The sequence below is a fragment of the Suricata suricatta genome, chromosome 10 (genome assembly GCF_006229205.1).
Source record: "Suricata suricatta isolate VVHF042 chromosome 10, meerkat_22Aug2017_6uvM2_HiC, whole genome shotgun sequence".
Lineage (NCBI taxonomy): Eukaryota > Metazoa > Chordata > Mammalia > Carnivora > Herpestidae > Suricata > Suricata suricatta.
This window is the reverse complement of record NC_043709.1, coordinates 100304306-100326285: the sequence shown is the minus strand read 5'-3', so window position 1 is coordinate 100326285 and position 21980 is coordinate 100304306. Positions and strand designations below refer to the sequence as shown.

At 39.2% G+C, this 21980-nt stretch overlaps 1 protein-coding gene across 5 annotated transcripts in view; it reads right to left on the bottom strand.

The window, feature by feature from the left end:
• PARP11 (poly(ADP-ribose) polymerase family member 11) overlaps nucleotides 1-21980 on the bottom strand; it is a 57053-nt gene that overhangs the window by 13135 nt on the left and 21938 nt on the right. For 3 of the 5 annotated variants that reach the window (XM_029953705.1, XM_029953704.1, XM_029953703.1), the window contains 4 exons: nucleotides 6552-6664; nucleotides 4397-4525; nucleotides 3443-3563; nucleotides 896-971 (listed from right to left, as the gene is read on the bottom strand). In XM_029953705.1, coding sequence (XP_029809565.1) covers nucleotides 896-971; nucleotides 3443-3563; nucleotides 4397-4522 — 323 coding nt within the window. In that variant the 5' untranslated portion in view covers nucleotides 4523-4525; nucleotides 6552-6664. Of the gene's footprint in view, nucleotides 1-895; nucleotides 972-3442; nucleotides 3564-4396; nucleotides 4526-6440; nucleotides 6665-21980 lie in introns of all 5 variants that reach the window. The other 2 variants (XM_029953706.1, XM_029953702.1) reach the window with 2 other exon arrangements.

The window sequence follows — 21980 nt, the reverse complement described above, 5'->3', positions numbered from 1 at the left end:
TCCTAGCCTAGGGCATTCATTATAGAAGTACTTAAATAACTTTTAAATCAGGATGCTAAAATATAAGCCAAAAGCCTTAAGAAACAAATTGATAGAAACTTAAAGCATTTCTTTCCTTACTCGACTCCTTGTTTCAAAATATCCCCTTGGAAAGAGCAAAGAGGTATCCCCTCCAATTCACACGCTCCCATTTTTTTTCCCTCTCTCTCTTTATGTTCTTTGAACGGCAATATTTGTTTGTGGGACCATGACAAAAAGTAGGAGGTGTGCTCTCGAAAACTTCCCCCTTCAACTTCATTTACAGGAATAAAAACTACTTACTCTCTTCTGGCATCTACAGCTCTCTTTTAGGGCTGTGTGCTGCCAGAGGAAGCAAGGGGGACGATGTGCGACCCGGACGCGGGGGCAGAGGGCCGTGCTGCCATCCCACCGAGCTCGCGCCTTCTTTAGGTCTCCTTTGGTCATTACAGATTTGGAATCACTACCGGGAGCTGCCCAGTGGGGACAAGTAGAGGCAGAGAAAAAGGGGGCAACCGCCCAGGGGCTAGAACTAGCCCATGTAACTGGATGGCTCTGTCAGGGTGTTTGCAAGTTAATTCAAACCTACTTCAGGGTAGCTTGCTGAAGGATTTACAGCAGAGACCATATGGCTTTCTGCAACCATCCTGCAGAAATGAAAAATGTAAACATAGAAGGGGAAATGAAGAAGAGAACAGGAAAGGCGACAACCATCACACTGTACTTCATCAACTAATGCAAAATTCAGTCATGAAAAGATCAACATTAAGATCGTTAAATAACCTACCCAAACATTTTCAGTCTATTTGTTCCTCTGTCAAATACTAGAAGAGAGAAGGAAAGCCCACTCTTTCTACCCCTATTCTCTTTACAATACCTGAAAGCACTGATAGAAAAGGGGGCTCTTTTTATTAAGCGCTGCTTTCCAGTGATGAGATTCATTTGCTTCATTTCTGTAGGCAAAGACAAAGATATCAGACGAGCGGGAGGAACAGATCGTGCTATAATTAGTCACGAAAACGTGTCGCCACAGCATGTGGTGATCTGGAACCACAGCACTTGGGGAGGTGCCGACGAGCATGTATCAAGGACTCCTTATCACCCATCTATTTATCACCTCACAGGAGCGCTATTCCGGCAGCACCGCTTCATCGCGAGGTCTAAGCTCACTCAGGACACCAGGCTCAGACTGCTCAGTGCGCGGGGTCCGCACCTTTCTGTAGCACACTTAGCTTAAGCTGATGCTACCGTGCAAGAGTTCCCAACTTAGGAAAATGAAGAGTACTAGAAAGAGAATAAAATTATAGTACCGAACTTTCTGGTCAGTTTATGAAATGGGAAGTGTACTTTGATTGCTCCAAAAATTTGGGGAATGATAAAAAATTACTACTATAAAACTGAAAGAATTCACAAAATTTCAAAAATTGATACATTTACGACCCTCTTTAAATCGTATACCAAAACCAAGGATAGAAAACCTAGCTAGACTAAATATGTGCTTTTTCAAGAGGTTCCAGTGAGATACAACTGATAAGTCACTGGAGGTGTCATTTTCTTCTCTCTTCTGTGCCTTAGCTGTGGCAATGTCACCAGATCCATGTCTTCGTTCCCACAGAGGTTAGGACTAAGGCTTACTTCGAGATGCCAGTTGATGTATGCTATCCAATTGGCATCATCCCATTTCAAAATGAAGAGCTTTGCCCATCTAGGCAAATGCTGTAACATATAAAGTATGCCCTGCCCTTTCTGGATTCCCCTAGGCTCTTCACACACATTGGCATCACCACTGTGCAGGAAAAGGCAAGATCATCTCATCACAGGGAGCAAACCCTGCAGTGTCTTCTACCACCTCATTCTGAGTTTCCTCTGCACCATTTTTCCCAAGAGCACCTGAGTCAGCTTATGGCAGAATAGCTGGAGCTAATTTTGCAAATAGTACATTTGAAACGCTGATGCCTATATCTTTGATGCAGTATCACCATATAGAAGGGCTGGTGAAATTAAATTATTAAATGTGACCCCTATTCTTTGATAAAGATATTTTAACAAACTGCATGGTCTGAGAGAAAGCTTTCCCCAAAATATAGTTTTAATTAGCAAATATTCTTTCAGAAACGTGTGGCTTGCTGAGTTAAGTGTGTTCATAAACTGCATCCTCTACATGAAGCCTGGTGTGTGTGCATATCATTATGTCTTGGTATCGCTTCAAACTGGCACTTGTACACAAAAAATTCTGAAAGGTCTAAGGGATACCTTCTGTCTAGAATGCAACAAAATGACAAATGTCAGGGCCCCTTAAAGGCAACCTATTTAGCTAATGTCATAAAAAAGTAGGTATGATTAGTCGGGAGGAAGGATATAATGGTTTGAACTCTTGAGGATTAAAAAAAAAAACTTCGGGGGAGGGGACAATAAGCATTAGATATCTGGTTGTATCAGCCTCTTACTGCACACATCCCATTCACCATTTCTGGGCCTTAGCTCATCCAAGGGAATTTCCTAAGGTGTCACCGCCCGACCACATCACAACACAACCCTGTCATAAAGACACAACTCATAGAAACTAGGAGGAAACAGCTAGATGACTGAGCCATGTAGCAGCCAAAATACGCTTTGTTAAGAAAGCCTCCCCGGAGCACCTGGCTGGTTCACTCAGTAGAGCATGTGACTCTTGACCTTAGAGTTGTAAGTTGGAGCCCCACATTGGGTGTAGAGGTTACTTAAAAATAAAACCTTAAAAAAAATAAGCCTTCCCTTCCAGGTCTTATATGCCTATATGCCACAAACAGCTGAAACCAACAGCTTGAAACTAAAAGAGTTGAATCTGACAGGTTTTTCATGGGATACTTAAAACCATGCCCATAATCATGGATGAAACCCAAAGTAGGGCTTATTTCCAGATTAGCTGGCTATTCTGTGAAAGAGCCAATGAAATCATAAAATGGCAAAAGGTAACGTCCATTCAAGAAATAGTTCTGGCAAAGACACTAAGAGATAGGTTGTTCAGGTGAACTTTGGTCTTAAAACTATCTCCAGCTACCCATGACTCTGTCACTTAACCTCTCGGATGGATTCTTAAAATAAAAAGATTCCCAGCTATTTCAAAAGGCTAATAGGATGATGAACAAAACAACAGCTAAAAAGTGTTTCGTGTTCCTTAGAGGAGAAGTGTTACATAAGCTCAAAAGACATGACAATCTCTATATACGTTAGTATCAATAAGCATACAAATATTCCTTCATAAAAGGTAATGTTGTGCAAGAAGATTTTAAATCTTGAATTTTTAAAGAGAGATTTTTGTGTATGACAAAAAAGATTTATTTCACTGTTCACAAATATATCAACTAATTCTCATCTTCACAACTGTAGGTTTTATCGTATCAATATGCTAAAGACACACAACTATGAGGGAAAAAAAACATACCTGCAAAGTCTATCTTGTAGCTGAATTTGGAAGTAGTAAAAGAAATGGAGCCACAAGGGTTTGTTTTGAAGCTCTTTTCGATATCTTCACTGCTAACTGTACACTGAATGTTGGTATCCGGCTTTAAGACAAACCAGAGAATGTCATTTACCAGCTGGTCACATCAATGCTTGGCCACAGAGGCGGTTCTGCGGCCACAGAGACAGAGGCTGGAGCGACAAGGGGACTGACTGAGTGCCTGCTCTAGGTCCTACACACAGGGAGAATCACAGCTCAGCAAGGGCGTGCAAAACGCTGCAGGGACTTCCAGCAAAGAAACTCCAGCCGCTGGTGAGAATCCCTCTTTCCAGATCATTACAATTTCTACAGATGATTTCAATAATTAAAGCTTCCTACAACTTCCAACTGGCTCAAATTAGACCTTCTGTAGGTAGGGTTCTAAGTAAACAAAGACCACCAAGCTTTTGGGTACTGGTTGAAATTCACTAGCCGTATGTGACTCTGGACAGATTCTGTTAACCTTTCTGAGTTTTGCTCTCTTTGACCATGAGACAGAGTGTTAGACATCTGCTTCAGAGCTGCTGTGAGGCTAAGGTAGAAAATATACCTGCCACATCTAACATACCACCTGGCGGCCACAAGGTGCTTACTATGGGCTTGCTCTCTTCCCTCCTCCTTGTTCACCAATCGGAACTTGGAGTTGCTCAGCCGTACTGAGCCTACACAACTCAGTTACACTCGCCCCCTGTACACACAGTGAACTCGCACTGCTCCTTCTAACTACATGATTGAGAAAACCTGGGGAAAAGAAAAGGAAAAGGACTAGAAGAATTTCTCATTTTTCTTTTAGCCAAGCTATCTGATTTCCTAAGGTTTGATTTCCTCCCAGGTCTGCACTGCAACGTGATGCTAAGTGAATAGGAAGCCCTTGTACTACGTTCTGGAAAGAGGTACCTGAAACATGTGCCACTTCCCACACTCTGCCAAGTAAAACCAGCCCCACTGGGTGTCTGAGGTGTCCATCTCATCCATCTCACTATTTGTCGCTCTGGGTAAAAATTCTTCTGCTTTGTGAAACATCTCCTGAAAAGCCAGAAAGGGGAGAAGAAGAAATATATGTTTCTTAACAATCAATGTACTTTATATACATCATTTTTCTTAAAAATAACTGTATTCCAAGTGTCCCTCCCATGGTGACACTTCAAAAATACCATCCTCTGGGGCCCCTGGGTGGCTCAATCAGTTAAGCATCCAATTCTTGATTTTGGCTCAGGTTATGATGTAATGGTTTGTGAGACTGAGGCCAAAGTCTCTGCAATGACAGCATGAAGCCTTTTGAAATTTTCTCTCTCCCTCTTTCTCTGCCCCTCCCCTGCTTGCACTCTTTTTCTCTCTCTCAAGATAAATAAATAAATAGGGGCCGCCTGGGTGGCTCCATGGGTTAAGCGTCCAACTTCAGCTCATGATCTCGTGGTTCGTGGGTTCAAGCTCTGCATCAGGTTCTGTGCTGATGCTCAGAGCTGGAGCCTGTTTCAGATTCTGTGTCTCCCTCTCTCTCTGCCCCTCCCTTGTTCACGCTCTGTCTCTCTCTGTCTCATAAACAAACATTAAAAATTTTTTAAATAAATAAATAAATAAACTTAAAAAATAAAAGTACCATTCTCTCTGGCATCTTGACTCTGAAGACTAACATTTAAAAAGGGTGAATATTACTGCTTAACACATAAAACAAATAATAATACACTTAGTTAAGATATATCAATGCCCATTCAATGATTTAATTAAGCTATTTCAATATCTATAAGCACTCCAGATTCTCAGTATAGTGCCAAGAAATTTCTGTCTTACCATATGTTCACATATTTGGTGAAAAGAATCCATGTATCACACTAGTTAAGACCAAATACACCTGAGTTTTGTTTTAAACAATCATTACTTCATTTAATGGCATGGAAAGATATTTGTGTTAAGTAAAAAGGAAGGCTACAATACACAGAAATAGTATAATCCAATTTTAATTAAAAAATTCACCTATATTTACCCACATGAATGTATGTGGATGTACATGTATATATAGATACACACACAGGCATGCATGCACACACAGAAGAAAGTCTGGATGTATATACAATTTATCATAGAGTTTTCTGAGTGTTAGTTAGGATAATAGTAATAATTGTCATAACTCTTACCTAGCTCTTAAAATGTGCCAAGTGCTAAGTACTGTACAGATAAGAGCTCATTTAGGACTCATAACAATCCTGTAAAATAGGTATTATTATCCCAAATTTATAAATGAGGAAACTGAAGCACAGAGAGGTCATACAACAGGAAGTCAGGATTCAAGCCCAGGCAGTCTGGATCTAGGGCCTGTGCCTGTAACCCCATAATATACTGCCTTGTACTTCATCATCAATGATTTCATAGTTGTCTCTATATCAAGTAACTCATGTACACATGATCTTTGAAAAGTTTTAAACATTCTTGGGTAGAGACTGGGATGAAAAGAGGGTCACCAGAAAAAGGGCAATGAGGTTAGTCAAAGAAGACTAACTATCTGGACACTATGTGTCCCCAGGGTTTTTGAATAAATTAAACTTTGCACAATTATATATGAAAACATTCTCCTTGCAGAAAGTCAGAAACCTCAAGATAAAGCTAAAAACATTTCTGACCATCATCACTTCCATTTCTGGTATCTTCTCTCCTTCCTTTCCCAGGCTGAACCAAGACTATTGACTTACTATGTGTCCTTCAGGGGTAGGGGTGTGTGTGTGTGTGTGTGTGTGTGTGTGTGTGTGTGTGTGTGTGTGTGTGTGTAACCATATACACACATGTAAACATATGGTTACTGGTGACTTGTTAAAATTTTTATTTCCTACATCTTTGATTTTTTTTTTTTTACAAAGAATACATAACTACTTGAGTAAATTTCATCACTTAAAATGGTCCATCCTGTTTCCAGAAGCTGTGTAACCTGGGATAAGTTTCTAATTACCTTGTCAAGGCCACAGTTTCCTCTTCACAAAATGAAGATTAAAGGCTCCTTCTTCACTGGCTTCTTGTTAGAAATGAATGAGATAATACAGTAAAGTACCAAGTACGCTACCTGAGCTCAATGAAGGGGCTTGCTATTTCTTATTCATGTTTGGAAACTTCTCCAAGGAATGCTTTACAGTTATTTTCCAGGTTTTTCCTTCATGTTTTAAAGCTGATTGGCGGCTAGGAAATGAAAAATAGAACACACTAGGGTCAAGAGCTTCAGGTACAGGACCCACTATTTGCCTTATATCTTTTAATCAGAAAATAAAGGCAATGATTTAAAATTTAAGATCAACTGTTCACATTAACTATTCTCAGCTCCTGCTCTTGTTTCTATTATTGTTCACATCATTTGTCCATTCTACTGTGAGAAAGAAACCAAGAATGACCTAAATTTATTTTTTCTTCTGAAAACAACCCCCAAAATTTAGAAGGCCTAGTTTAAAGGCAATAGTTAAGGTAAATATTTGGCTTATTTTCTTTACTAGAAGAGGGGAATAAAAACAAGAAATGGGAAACAGAAAATACCCTTTATACAGTATACATGTATCACTTGTGCTTTGCTGTGTCACACTGTCCCTAAGACTATACTTTAAGCCAGTCTACGAGTGTAGTGTTTAACCAAAGTCCTTCCAGAATTTCTTTTCATAAATAGCTTTGGGTGGAACCCAGGACAGACTCATATTTATCCCTATTTTGGAGAGGGCAGCAGTATAGGCAGATGCCACTGTAGTGAACATTCCTAAAGCACTTCAAATTCCACAAAATTTTTTGTCTTCTATAACCCAATGCACAGGAGAAGTCACTATCTTCCAATCAAAGTTAGGGGAAAAAATGAAGCAGAGAAAATGCAATTATTTTGTCGAGAATCACAGAGTTGGTGGGGGAGCTGGGAGAGTGGAGCAGCAGGAGGACCCTGGGCTTGCCTCATCCTTCGAACACAGCTAGATAAATATCAAATCATTCTGAACACCTGAGAAATCGATCTGAGGACAGACAAATGGCACAACTATGGGGGAGAAGAGGCCACATTGTGGAGGGTAGGAGGTGCAGAGACATGGTTTGGGGGAGAGAAGGCCCACGGGTGCTGCGGAGGGGAAGAAGCCTTGGTCACAGAGAGAGAGAGAAAAAGAAAGAAGAGCACAGAAAAGATTGCAGAAGGAAAACACTTTCCCAAAGCCATTGACTGGGAAAACAAGAGGGGCTGAGTATGGTAAATTTTTACAACCAGTGGGGCTCAAAGACTGGAGTTTTAGAAGTCCATGCTGTGGCTGGTGTAGAGCCTGGTAGGCACTGTAGTGTTCCTGTGGGGAAGGAGAACAGAGGCCTAGGAGCAGACAGAGTGATCTGAACCCTGGGAGAGATGGCTCTCCCTTGTTGGAGTGTATCTGAGAGAGGTGGTGGTGCCTCTCAGGGCACAAAATAGCCAGCAGGTGCCATCGCACTGCCCCATTTATTAGCATAAGGGCAGAGACACCTGTTGAGGGTGGCTAACCAGGGTGCCAGCTTTTTGCTATGCTTTACTATAAACTCCAAGTTCTTGCACATTGGTGCCACTGCCTTTCTAGGACAAACAAACACCAGCCCAGTGAGACCCTTCCCCAGAGGACCAGTGCAGGTGCCACACTGGGTCCCCAAAGTTTAGAGTTTTAAAACTCAGTGGGCCTGCCTGGGATAGAACACAGGTGCACTGCACTGCTGTGTAGGCAGATGGCTGGGACACAGACAGGGTAAAGGCAGGGATCTGAGGGATGCCTGGGACACAGAAGAAACTGCTCGCTCTTCTGGGAGGGTTTCCCAGAGAGTGGTGGGCACAAACTCCCCTCTCCAGTGTGAAGGACAGGGCTGGTACCATTTCCCTCCCCAGCCCTGCAGCATAAACTAACTTTAGTAAACAGCACAGTGCCAATAGTATTGACCTAAACCGCTTACACCAAGTCCCACCCCTGCACTCTGCAGGTGCTTTTTTACTCGGGCAAATGTGCCTGAGAACCAGAGCAGCAGGCCCCTCCCCTAGGAAGGCCAGCATAAACACTCCCCACATCCACCATGTCTACTGACCATAGCATGCTACACAGCCCTATCTTTAGTGAAAATGGGATCTGGCCTCTTGTAACAAGGAGACCAGAGCACACCTAGTTAAAATTAGCTGCAGTCTGGTCAAGGTCCAAACACTGCCCGCTGTAGGCAAGGAGAGCCTCTGCAGATGACTGGAGAGAGCAGCTAAGACACAGAAGAAGTGTGCACACAGCACACACCAGAGAAACTCCCTGAAGCAAAAGGCCTGGACACTATGTGATCTCTTCTTCATAAAGCCTCATGAACAGGAAATATAACAGGCTTTCCTAACAGAGAGAAGAAGACATAGACCTAGACAAAATGTCAAGATGAGAGAATTCAAGAAAAGGTCATGACCAGGGATCTAATTGAGACACATATAAGTAATATGCCTGATTAAGAATTTAAAGCAACAATCATAAGGATACTATCTGGGCGTGAGAAAAGCATGGAAGACACCAGGGAGTCACTTACTGCAGAGATAAGATCTAAAAACTAGTCAGGCCAAAATAAAAATGTTATAATGAAGATGCAAACCTGGCTGGATGTAATGAACACAAGGATGGAAGAAGCAGGGGAATGGATAAGTAATACAGAAGATAAAATTATCAAGGTGCCTGGGTGGCTCAGTCAATTGAATGTCTGACTTTTGATTTTGGCTCAGGCCATGATCCCAGAGTCATAGGATCAAGCCCCACATTGGGTTCCACACTGAATGTGCAGCCTGCTTAAGATTCTCTCTGTCTCTGTTCTGCCCCTTTCCCTGGCTCACCCCTCAATCTCTCTAAAAAAAATTTTTTTTAAAACAAGGTAAAAGTATGGAAAATAATGAAGCATGAATGTAGACTCAGAGAACTCAGCAACTTCATAAAGCATAATAACATTCGTATCACAGGAATCCCAGAAGGAAAGAGGGAAAAGGAGGCAGAAAGTTTATTTGAACAAATTACAACTGAAAACTTCCCTCATCTGGGGTAGGAAACAGACATCCAGGGGGCACAGAGAATTTTCATCAAAATGAACAAAAGCAAGCCAACAACCAAAACACAGCATGGTAAAATTTGCAAAATACAGAGATAAGGAAACAATCTTAAAAGCAGCAAGGGAAAAGAAATCCCTAACTTACAAGAGAAGACAAGGTTAGCAGCAGATCTCTCCACAGAAACTTGGCAGGCCAAAAGGGAGTGGCCTGATACATTCAACATGCTAAATGGGAAAAATATGCAGCCAAGAATACTCTATTCAGCAAGGCTGTCATTCAGAATAGAAGAAGAGATAATAAAGGAGAGAAAAAAGAGTTCATGACCACTAAATTAGCACTGCAAGAAATACTAAAGGGGATTCTTTGAGTGGGAAAGAAACACCAAAAGCAAAAAAGTCAAGAAAAGAGGAAATCTCTTTAAAGAGAACAAGAGGAAATCTCCAGAAACAATGACTTAACAAGTAATACAATGGCACTAAATTCATATTATCAATTATCACTCTGAATATAAATAGACTAAATGCAAAATACATAGGGTGTCAGAATGCATAAAACAAAAACAACAACAAAAACAAGACCCATCAGGGAGCCTGGGTGGTTCAATCAGTTAAGTGTACAACTTCAGCACTTCAGCTAAGGCCATGATCTCATGGTTCATGATGAGTTTGAGCCCCACATGGGGCTCTGTTCTGACAGCTCAGAGCTAGATCCTGCTTTGGATTCTATGTTTCCTCTCTCACTGCCTCTCCTTCATTCATGCTCTGTCTCTCTCTCTCTCTCAAAAGTGAATAAACATTAAAAACAAAACCAAAAACAAGACCCATCTACATGCTGCCTACAGGAGACTCATTTTAGACCTAAGAAAACCTCCAGATTGAAAGTGAAGAGATGGAGAATCATTTATCATGCTAATGGACATTAAAGAAAGCCAGAGTAGCCATACTTCTATCAGACAAACTAGATTTTATTTTTTTAAATGTTTATTTATTTATTTTGAAAGAGAACAAGTGTGAGTGGAGCAGGGGTCCAGAGAGAGAGAGAGAGAGAGAGAGAGAGAGAATTCCAAGCAGGCCCCATGCTACCAGCACAGAGCCCAACACAGGGTTTGATGCGTATCCAATTGAGTCACCCAGGTGCCCCAGGCAAATCAGATGTTAAACCAAAGACTGTAAGGAGAAATGAAGAAGGGCAGTGTTATCATAATAAAGGAGTTTATCAGATAAGATCTAACAATTATAAATACTTAAATCTCCAACCTGAAAGCATCCAAATACAGGAAACAATTAATAACAAACACAAAGGAACTCTGATAATAATACGCTAGTAACAGAGGACTTTAACACCCCACTCACAGCAATGGACACATTATCTAAGCAGAAAATCAACAAGGGAACAGTAGTTTTGAATGACATACTGGACCATATGGACTTAACAGATACATTCAGGACATTTCATTCTAAAGCAGAATACACATTCTTTTTGAGTGCACATCAGACATTCTCCAGAATAGATCATATGCTGGGTCACAAATCAGCCCTCAACAAGTACAAAATGATAGAGATCATACCATGCATATTTTCCAACACAATACTATGAAACTTGACGTCAACCACAAGAAAAAATTTGGAAAGACCACAAATATAAGGAAGCTAAAGAACATCCTACAAAAAAGAATGAATGGTTAACCAGAAAATTCGGTAAGAAAATTTAAAAATACATGGAAACAAATTTAAATGAAAACATGACCATCCAAAACCTTTGGGATGAAGCAAAAATGGTCCTAAGAGGGAAGTATATAGTAATACAGGTCTAACTCAAGAAACAAGAAAAATCTCAATACACAACCTGACATTACATCTAAAGGAACTAGATAAAGAATAGCAAATGAAGCCTAAAGCCAGCAGAAGAGACATAGTAAAGATTAGAGTACAAATAAATGATATAGACACAAACAAAAAAAGTCAAGCAGAACAAATCAATGAAACTAGAAGCTGCTGCTTTGAAAGAAATAATAAAACTGATAAACTTCTAGTCAGATTTATCACAAAGAAAAGAGAAAGGACCCAAATAAATAAAATCACAAATGAGAGAGGGGAGATCACAACACACACCATAGACATACAATCAATTAATTATAGGAGAATATTATGAAAAATTATATGCCAACAAATTGGGTAGTCTGGAAAAAATGGATAAATTCCTAGAAACAAATAAACAACCAAAATTGAAACAAGAAGAAATATAATATTTGAACAGACTAATAACCAGCAAAGAAATTGAATCAGCAAACAAAAAACTCCCAACCAACAAAAGTCCAGGGTTGGATGGCTTCCCAGGAAAATTCTACCAAACATTTAAAGATTAGTTAGTACCTATTCCTCTCAAGCTGTTCCAAAAAAGAGAAATGGAAGGAAAACTTCCAAACTCATTCTATGAGGCCAGCACTACCTTGATTCTAAAACTAGATAAAGACCCCACTAAAAGAGAAAATTACTGGCCAATATCCCTAATGAATATAAATCAGAAAATTCTTACAAAATACTAACAAATCTAATGCAACAGTACATTAAAAGAATCATTCACCACGATCAAGTAACATTTATTCCTGGGCTGCAAGGGGTTTCAATATTTGCAAATCGATCAACATGACACACCAACTTAATAAAGAAAGGCTAAGAACCATATGATCCTCTCAATAGATGGAGAAAAAGCACTTGACAAAGTACAGCATCCATCCTTGATAAAAACCATCAACAATGTAGGGATAAAGGGAACATACCTCAACATCATGAAGTCCATACATGAATGACCCACAGCTAAAATCATCCTCAATGTGGAAAAACTGAGAGTTTTTTCTTTACAGTCAGGAACAAGATAGGGATGTCCACTCTCACCACTGCCATTTCACATAGTACTAGCAGTCCTAGCCTAAGCAAATAAACAGCAAAAGGTATCCAAATCAGCAAGGAAAAAGTTGACTCTCACTATTTATAGATGACATGATACTCTATGTAGAAAACCTGAAAGACTCCACCAAAAAAACTGCTAAAATTTGATATATGAAGTCAGTAAAGTCGCAGAATACAAAATCAAGGTACAGAAATTGGTTGCATTTCTATACACCAATAATGACCAGCAGAAAGAGAAATCAAGGAATCAACCCCATTTACAATTACTTCAAAAAACCTAAGATACCTAGGAATAAACCTAACCAAATTGGTAAAGAGATCTGTACTCTGAAAACCACAGTGAAGAAAACTGAAGAGAACACAAAGAAATGAAAAACATTCCATTCTCATGGGTTGGAAGAACAAATATTGTTAAAATGTCTATACTACCCAAAGCAATCTACACATTTAATGTAATATCTATCAAAATACCACCAGCATTTCTCACAGGGCTAAAACAAACAAGACTAAAATTTGTATGGAACCACAAAAGACCACAAATAGCCAAAACAATCTTGAAAAAGAAAACTAAAGCTGCAAGCATCACAATTCTGGGCTTCAAATTATCTTACAAAGCTATAGTGATGAAAACAGTAGGATACTGGCACAAAAACAGACACATGGAACAATGGAACAGAATAGAAAACCTGGAAATGGGCCCCAACTATATGGTCAACTAATCTTTGGCAAAGCAGAAAGAATATCCAATGGAAAAAATACAATCTTGTCAACAAATGGTGTGGGAAAACTGGATAGCTACATGCAGAAGAATTATGCTGAACCACTTTCTTACATCATACACAAAAATAAATTCAAAATGGATGAAATACCTAGATATGAGATAGGAAACTATCAAAATTCTAGAGGAGAACACAGGCAACTTCTTACTAGACACATCCCCAGAGGCAAGGAAAACAAAAACAAACATGAACTATCAGAACTTCATCAAGATAAAAAGCTGCACAGAAAAGGAAACAACCTTTGGAATATTTGCAAATGACATATCTGATAAAGGGTTAGTATCCAAAATCTATAAAGAAGTTCTCAAACTCAACACCCAGAAAACAAATAATCCAGTTGAGAAATAGGCAGAAGACATGAACGGATATTTTTCCAAAGAAGACATCCAGATGGCTAACAGACACATGAAAGGTACTCACTATCAGTCATCATCAGGGAAATACACATCAAAACCACAGAGATACCACCTTACACTCATGAGAACCAGAACTTTAACAACATGGGAAACAACAGATGTTGACAAGGGTGTGGATGGAGAAAGGGGACCCCTCTTGCACTGTTGGCAGGAATGCAAACTGGTATAGCCACCCTGGAAAACAGTACGGAGGTTCCTCAAAAAGTTAAAAATAGAACTATCCTATGACCCAGTAATTGCACTACTAGGTATTTGCCCAAATGATACTGATTTGAAGGAACAGACACATGCATCCCAATGTTTATAGCAGCATTTTCAATAATTGCCAAATTATGGAAAGAGCCAAATGTGCACTGACTGATGAATGAAGAGATGTGATGTACATATAAACACACAAACATACATATACACACACAATGGAGTTTTACTCAGTAATAAAAACAATAAAATCTTGTCATTTGCAATGACATGGATGGAGCTAAGGTGTATTATGCTAAGCAAAATAAGTCAGAGAAAGACAAATACCATATGATTTCACTCATACATGGAATTTAAGAAACAAAATAGATGATGATGGGGGGGGAGGGAGAGGCTCTCATAAAACAGACTCCTACACAACAGAGAACTGAGGGTTCCTAGAGGGAAGGTGGGTGAGGGATGGGCTAAATGGGTGATGGGTATTAAGAAAGGGTATTTGTTGTGATGAGCACTGGGTATTATATGTAAGTGATGAATCATTAAATTCTACTCCTGAAACTAATATTACACTATATGTTAACTACCTGGTATTTAAATAAAAACTTGAGGGGCACCTGGGTGGTTCAGTCTTAGGTTAAGCACCCGATTCTTGGTTTCTGCTCAGGTCACGATCTCACAAATTCCTGAGTTTGAGCCCCATGTCAGGCTCTGCACTGACAGTGGGGAGCTTATTTGGAATTCTCTGTCTCTCCCTCTCACTCTCTGCCCCTCCCCCACTCAGGCTGCCTCTCTCTCTCTCTCTCTCTCTCTCTCTCTCTCTCAAAAACTAATCTTAAAAAATTCTTGAAACAAAACAAAATTTAAAAAATAGAATCACAGAGTTAGCAGTACAAAGATTAAAGAAACACCCAAGGCCTCCTGAACATCAGTTCTTCCCTAAACGGCCAACCCCATGGCCCCATTTTCATATATGGACAGTTGCTCCTTCTCTCCTCTATTGCCAAAGCTTAATTTGGTTGCTTTACTTCTCAGACACTATGGCCTTTTCCAAAGACTTAGTTCATAAGACTAGTCTTATGGTTTTCTACAATAAGTTACTCCTCCAAAGGAAGGGCCATTTTGTATAATGAGGCTCAAAGAGTAAGCCAAGTTTAAATTAATAACTTTACAATACACTAACTATACTAATAACGGATCTAGATTAGAACACATTTAGAGGCAATAAAAGGAATGTGAGCAAGCTGTCTGTTGTGCAGTAGGCAATTAATAAATGCTAGCTGAACAAATTAGTTTAGCCGTCATGCCAATGTTCGGTTTTTAATTGGCAGGATTGATGCTTCCAGCACACCAGGCTATGAAGAAAAGAAGCTAGTATAAAGTGGAAAAGCATTTTGTAAATTTTCAAGTGCAGTGGGTATGCTGGTTGAAACTGTCTATATGCTATCTGTTCCAAAGAGAATATTTATGGAGCCTGGGAATACTCAATCTGAATCATCAAATAAAAAGGCTATGTTGAAAATGAGTTTAAAGTCAAAATCCCAGTCTATAGGAGAAAACTAATGCCACCTTCCAGACTAGCTAAAAGCTTTCTGATAAGTTTATTACAGTGAACAAAATATGTTTTGTTAGCATAAACATATCTTGAGAAAATCATTTGGTAATCATAACTTTCTTGTCTCTAAGACAAGAAATCTTGTCTAAAAAGATCCAAAGCCTGCAATTAAAAGCTTAAAAACAAGGGGCGCCTGAGTGGCTCAGTTGGTTAAGTGTCCAACTTTGGCTCAGGTCATAATTTCACGGTTTGTGGGTTCGAGCCCTGTGTTGGACTCTGTGCTGACAGCTTAGAGCCTGGAGCCTGCGTCAGATTCTGTGTCTCCCTCTCTCTCTGCGCCTCCCATGCTCACCCTCTGTCTCTAAAGTAAATAAACATTAAAATTTTTTAAATAAATAAATAAAAGCTTAAAAACAAGGTTGAACTTTTGAAATGACAGAGTAAGGAGTTCAGTGGACCTTCCCAGCAAAACTGCATTTTAATTGGTGAGCAATATTTTAAAAAACAAAAGCAAACAAACGAACAAAAACATGTAAAGTCTCTAAGGGCATACAGCAAATGGAAAAACATTTATTTAAAAAAAAATCAACTACATCTTGGAACAGGTGAGAGTCTGTGACACTTGAGCCAAGATCTGTTCCATTGCCCCGCTCCACCAGACTGTGTTACAGAAGCACTAACTCAGGGCCTGTGCGGACAGGAAGACAGGGGCTCCCTTTCCCTCCATATCCTAGTCCTGGGCTAGTTTCATCCTGGAAGGGGCAGGCTGCTGGTGTTTCTCATCCCCTTCAGCCTAGAGGAATAGGTCTATTCTGGGCAGGCCACAGACAGGACCACCTCTGGGTTCCTCCACCCAGTCCCAGCTCATGTGATGGAAACTCTACTCCAGGCCCAGTAGCTTAAAGATACTGAGCCCTGACTGCTCCCAACCTAGTTTACTCATAAGGTAGAAGCTCCATGTCAGAAGGAGTAAGTCAAGAAGACATGGGGGTCTCAACACCCCTTCCACCCAAAGAGCAGGTATCAATCACTACGGGAAACATCACCCCCACCTCAAGCGGCAGGTGTAGCAGCACCGGGTTCTACGCAGGGGGAAAGAGAGCTCCATGTCTCTGTCTGAGGGGACTGACTTTATTTGGAACAGAAGATAGAGAATCGTATGTCAAAGAGCATTATTGAAAATAATGGAGCACTACCAACTTGGTAATAAACTATATTAAAAAATTTAAAAAATAATAATAAAGTGACTGCTTATCCTAGGCAAAAAACTAAAGAAAGAAAGAAAGAAAGAAAGGGCTTTCTCAAGCAACTTGTTAACAAACATTCTCTCTCTTGTGGTTAATGAGCCAAATAAAGTAACTCCTATCTATATACAAAAAAAAAAAAAAGAAAAAAGAAGAAGAAGAAGAAGAAGAAGAAGAAGAAGAAGAAGAAGAAGAAGAAGAAGAGGAGGAGGAGGAGGAGGAGGAGGAGGAGGAGGAGGGGGAGGAGGAGGAGGGAAGGAAGAAAATAATGGAAATATCGAGGAAACACAATTAAGAGGCCCAAAGCTCTGATACAAGCCAAATGGTAGAGCATATGGAAATTTAATCTAAAGAACCAGGCATAACCAAGAACAGCCCTCCTGAGATGACAGTTAACCATGAAAGTCAGGGAGGCTGTATACAAGCACCATGGTGGCACCTGCCCAGGAACAGTCAGAGCAGGTCATGAGAAGGGCTTGAAGACGTTTCCTCGGCTGCAACACGGATGGATCCACACAGGGTGCAAGCCTCCACTGGACAAGAGGCTTAAACACAACCTCTGACCACATATCAAACAACTGTTTTTCTCCATTTAATCTTACTTTTATTAAAAAACAATATATCAATTACCTATATGTTGATGGGTCTATTTCTGGATTCTGTTCTATCCTAATAATCATTTTCTCTATCTTACTGCCAACACTACAGTTTTGATGACTATAGTTTTACAATGAATCTTTAAATCAGGTAGTGTTAGTGCTCAAACTTTGTTCTTTTTCAGAATTGCTTCGCTCTCCTAGGTCCTTTCAATTCCGATTGGGATGGTGTAGTGACCTATTTGGAGACAACTGCTATCTTAACAATATTGAGAATTTCAACCCATGAATGAGGCATATCTCTTTAATACTTTTTTTTAAATGTTTACGTATTTATTTTGAGAAAGAGTGTGTAAGCAGGGGAGGGGCAGAGGGAGAGTGAGAGAATTCTTGCAGACTCTGCACTGCAGAGCCCAACACAGGCTCAGTCTCACCAACTGTGAGATCCTGACCTGAGCTGAAATCAAGAGTCTGATGTTGAAAAGAGTAAGCCACCCAGGCACCCCAAGGCATATCTCTTGACTTGTTTTAGGCCTATAACCTTTTTCAAGTAACATTTTATAGTTTTCAGTGTACAGGGCTTGCATTCATGCAAGCTTCATGCCTAAGTATTCCACCTTTTTAAAATATTATTGTAAATGGAATTGCATTTAAAATTTCAATTACTGGTTGAATGTTGCTTGCATATAAAGATATATTATTTTTTGAACATGGATCCTGTGCTCATCATCCTTATAAAACTTATTACTTCTAGATTTTTGGACATTCCATCAGATTTTCTATATAGGCATTGAGAGAGAGAGAGTGCCTTACTTTGTTTCAGTATACAGATGTCTGCTATTTCTTTCTCGTGCCTTTTTTTTCTTGCCTTATTGCATGAATCATAATCTCCACTACAATGATGAATAAAAAATGGGCATCATTTGTTTGTTCCTGATCTAAGTGATAAAGTATTCAGTTTTTCACTCTTAAGTTTGATATTAGATACAGGTATTTTGTAGATTCTCCTTATGTCAGGGGTTCCCACAATCACCCTCAGGCTCACAGGAGAAGGACTCAAGGACTCAGAAGTTGTTCTATTCATGGTTACAGTTTATTACAGTAAAAGTACACAGAATGAAATAAGCAAATGGGAAAAGTGCATAAAGTCCAGAGGAAACCACGTCCAAGCTTCCAAGTGCCCCCTCCAATGGAGTCACATAGTACACACTAACTTCTCCCCGCAACCATATGGGACAATGAGTATAAAGGGCTGCCAACCAGGGATGTTCACCTGAGCCTACATGTCCACGGTTTTTACCAGGAGTTAGTCATGTAAGTATTTAGCACCCTACGTGACTGACCTCAGCTACAGACATTCCAGACCTCCAAAGAGAAAGAAAATGTTCACCATAAATCACACTGCCAGTATAAATGATCTGGATAAACTGGCATAGCATGGCACAAGATCTCAGGCATGCAAATATCCTCATCAGAAAAACTATTCTAAGAGGTCAGGCCTTTCTGAGCATCCCAGGCCTGTTGAGTTAGCCCTTTATCAGGCTGAACAAGTTATCTTCCACTGCTAGGTCAGAGATTTTACCAAGGATACTGGATCTTGCCAAATGTTTTTTGTGCATCCATTGAAATGATCATATTCTTTTTCATTTTAGCTTGTTTACATGATGAATTACATTATTGCTGTTCAAATATTAAACCAACCTGGCATTTTTAGGATAAACACAACTTTGTAATTATGCATTAACCTTCTTATATGTTAGATTCAATTTGCTAAAATGTTGCTTAAAATTTTTTTATCAGCGGGTCTGTGGCTGCTTGTGATATCTTTGGTTTTGTTATCAGGATAATGTCAGCTTCATAGAATGAGCTGTGAAGTATAACCTTCTCTTCACGTGTCTGAAAGCTTATGCAGAATTAGTATTATTTCTTCCTTAAATGTTTGTTACAATTTACTAGGGAAACTGTCTTTGTGGGTAGGCCTTTTCCACAAAATAAACTCTTTAATAGATTCAGGTTATTCACGTTGTTTTTTCTCCAGAGAGCTCCAGTAGTTCAGGTCTTAGATATGTCCATTTCATCTAACTTGCCATATTGATTGACATTAAATTGTTCATAACATTCCAATACCACCCTTTAATGTCTGTAGAATATGTAGTGATGTCACCTCTCATTAATATTGGTAATTTATATTCTTTTCCTCCTCATCTCTCTGTCTAGAGGTTTATCAATTCTATTGATGCTCCTCAAAAAAAAAAAAAACTGCATCTGCATTCATTGACTTTTTTGTTTTCATTTCAGTAATTTCCACTTTTTTCCCTCATTCCTGCTTGAGTTTAATTTGCTTTTCTTTTTCTAGTTTCTTAAGAAGGGAGCTATGGTCACAGATTTGTGACATTTCTTTTCCAATATAGGCATCAATTTAGCTATCAATTACCCTCTCAATACTGTTATAGCAGCAAATCACAAATTTGATATGTTACCTTCATATTTTCTCTCTCTTTGGCCAATGGGTTAAAGTGTTATTTACTTACCAAATGCTTGTGCGCTTTACTGAATTCTAGTTTAATTGCGTTTTGATATAATAGCATATTTTATATGACATGAATTCTTTTAAATGTAAAAAGACTTATTTTACAGCCCAGAATATGGTCTATCTTATGAAATGTTCCCTGCATAGTTGAAAAGAAAATGTGTATTCAGCTGTTGTTGAGTATAATGGTCTATAAATGTGAATTAGGTCAAGCTGGTGGATGGTGTTGTTTAAGTCTTCTATATTCTTGCTCATCTGTACCTATTTATTCTGGCAATTATTGAGAGAGGAGTAGTAAAGTCTCCAACAATAATGAGATTTGTCTATTTCTCCTTACAGTTCTATTAGTTTTGCTTCATATTTTTTGAAGGCCTATTATCATGTAAATGAATGTTTAGGGTGCTTACTGATTAACTGACCTCTGTACCATAGGAAATGATTTTCTTTACCCTGATATCATCCCCGAAACCTAGTTGAATACACCACTCAAGCTTTTTCTTGACTGCGGTCAGCACCACAGGTCTCTCTCCATTTAGTTTTATCCTACTTGTCTTTATATTCAAAGTGTGTTTCTTGTAGACAACTTAGAGTTGGTCTTACTTTTTACTCTAACCTGACAATCTTTGCTCCAATTGAAATGTTTACAGTATTTACTTTGGTATAATTATTAATATTAGGTTTAAGTTTATCATCTTGCCATTTGCTTTTTACTTGTTACTTCTGTTCTTTGCTCCCTTTTCATCTTTTTCTACCTTCATTTGGATTCAGTATACTTTTAGGATCCCATTTTCTCTCCACTGGTGGATTAACTAGAACTCTTTGCTACACACACCTTTTCATTTCCTCACCTTCTATTCACTCTAAAACCCACTCTAATTTAGTTTCTATAGCTTCTGGCCCAATACCTCCCACCACCATCACAAACAAGCAAGCAAACAGACAGACTTACTAAGATTTCCAATCCTAACTTCATGTTGCTAAATCTTAAACTCTTTTATCAATCTGCATCTTACTTGACCTGTCAGTAACATTCCACAGCCAACCCTCTGTCCTGAATTACTTCTCTTGATTTCCATGAACTCATACTCTCTAGACTGTCTTACATTTTTCACCACAAAATCTATCTGCCCATAACGTTTAGGCTCTGTGGGCTCAGCCCTGGCCCCTGTTCTTGTCTTTCTCAGCAACTTCAAAACGTGGTCAGTCCTCAAAAATTACCAAGTAGTTCACAGGCACTTTCAGAGGAAAAATTAAAGAAATTTGTTCATATACATTTTGCAAAGCTGAAATATATGAGTAATAGTGATTTTCATGGATTTCTTTAAAGTTACCAACTTCCCATGTCACTCAGTATGTTCAGTCGCTGCTGACCAGTGCATATCAGCTAGTGTTCAGTAAATTTGGCAGTGTAGAACCAAGTGAACTTTCACCTAATTTTCAAACAAAGCCTCAAATCAATTTATGTTGTTGATAGGGTAAAGAAGGGACCAAAATTAAAGAGGCATTCCTCAGCTAAAACAGGTAAGGTCTTGATATTCCTAAGAAGCTATATGCCCGAATTTAATGCCCAATTTAATTGTGAGGGGGAAAAAACAGCTACTGACAAAATTTCTTTATTATATGACTCTGCTGGAAGTCACATAGTATCAATGGCACATGATATGAGAGAGCAATTATTATCACATGAGTGTTTCTGCATATATTTTGTTTTAAAAGTGAACAAACTGTGGAAAAAACACAAATCAGTCCCTGGGATATCCGTATTTTGTAACAAAGTAGAAGTACTCTAACTTTTTGCTCTGCTTATCAGTGAAAACTCATGGCACAAGGGAAGACAGTTGATGCTTTTGTGAGCTGTGACATGGGTTGGAAAAGGTGCAACCCGCTCAAAACCGACAGAGCATGAGCTATTCAAACAACAAGAAAAGGTGTTGCTGCATTACTAAAAGGCATTTTAGACACATGGAACAATTAGAAGTCAACAATATGCCTCCTGACTGTACCTGAGTGTTGAAGGAAATAATGAAAATTGAGCGTCAGCAAATCTTGACAACTCAGTATGTGCTCTTGGCTCTGTGAAAGAAATGGCCATGTTTGCAAAATTACCCTTCCTACTCAAGTGTAAAGGGTGTCGAGGAAAAAAGTGCTGACAAGAGTTTCCGAAAGGACAGATCAGATAAAAATATTTCTTTGTGATGCTGATAATACTAATAGCCATTCCTAATTTCCAGG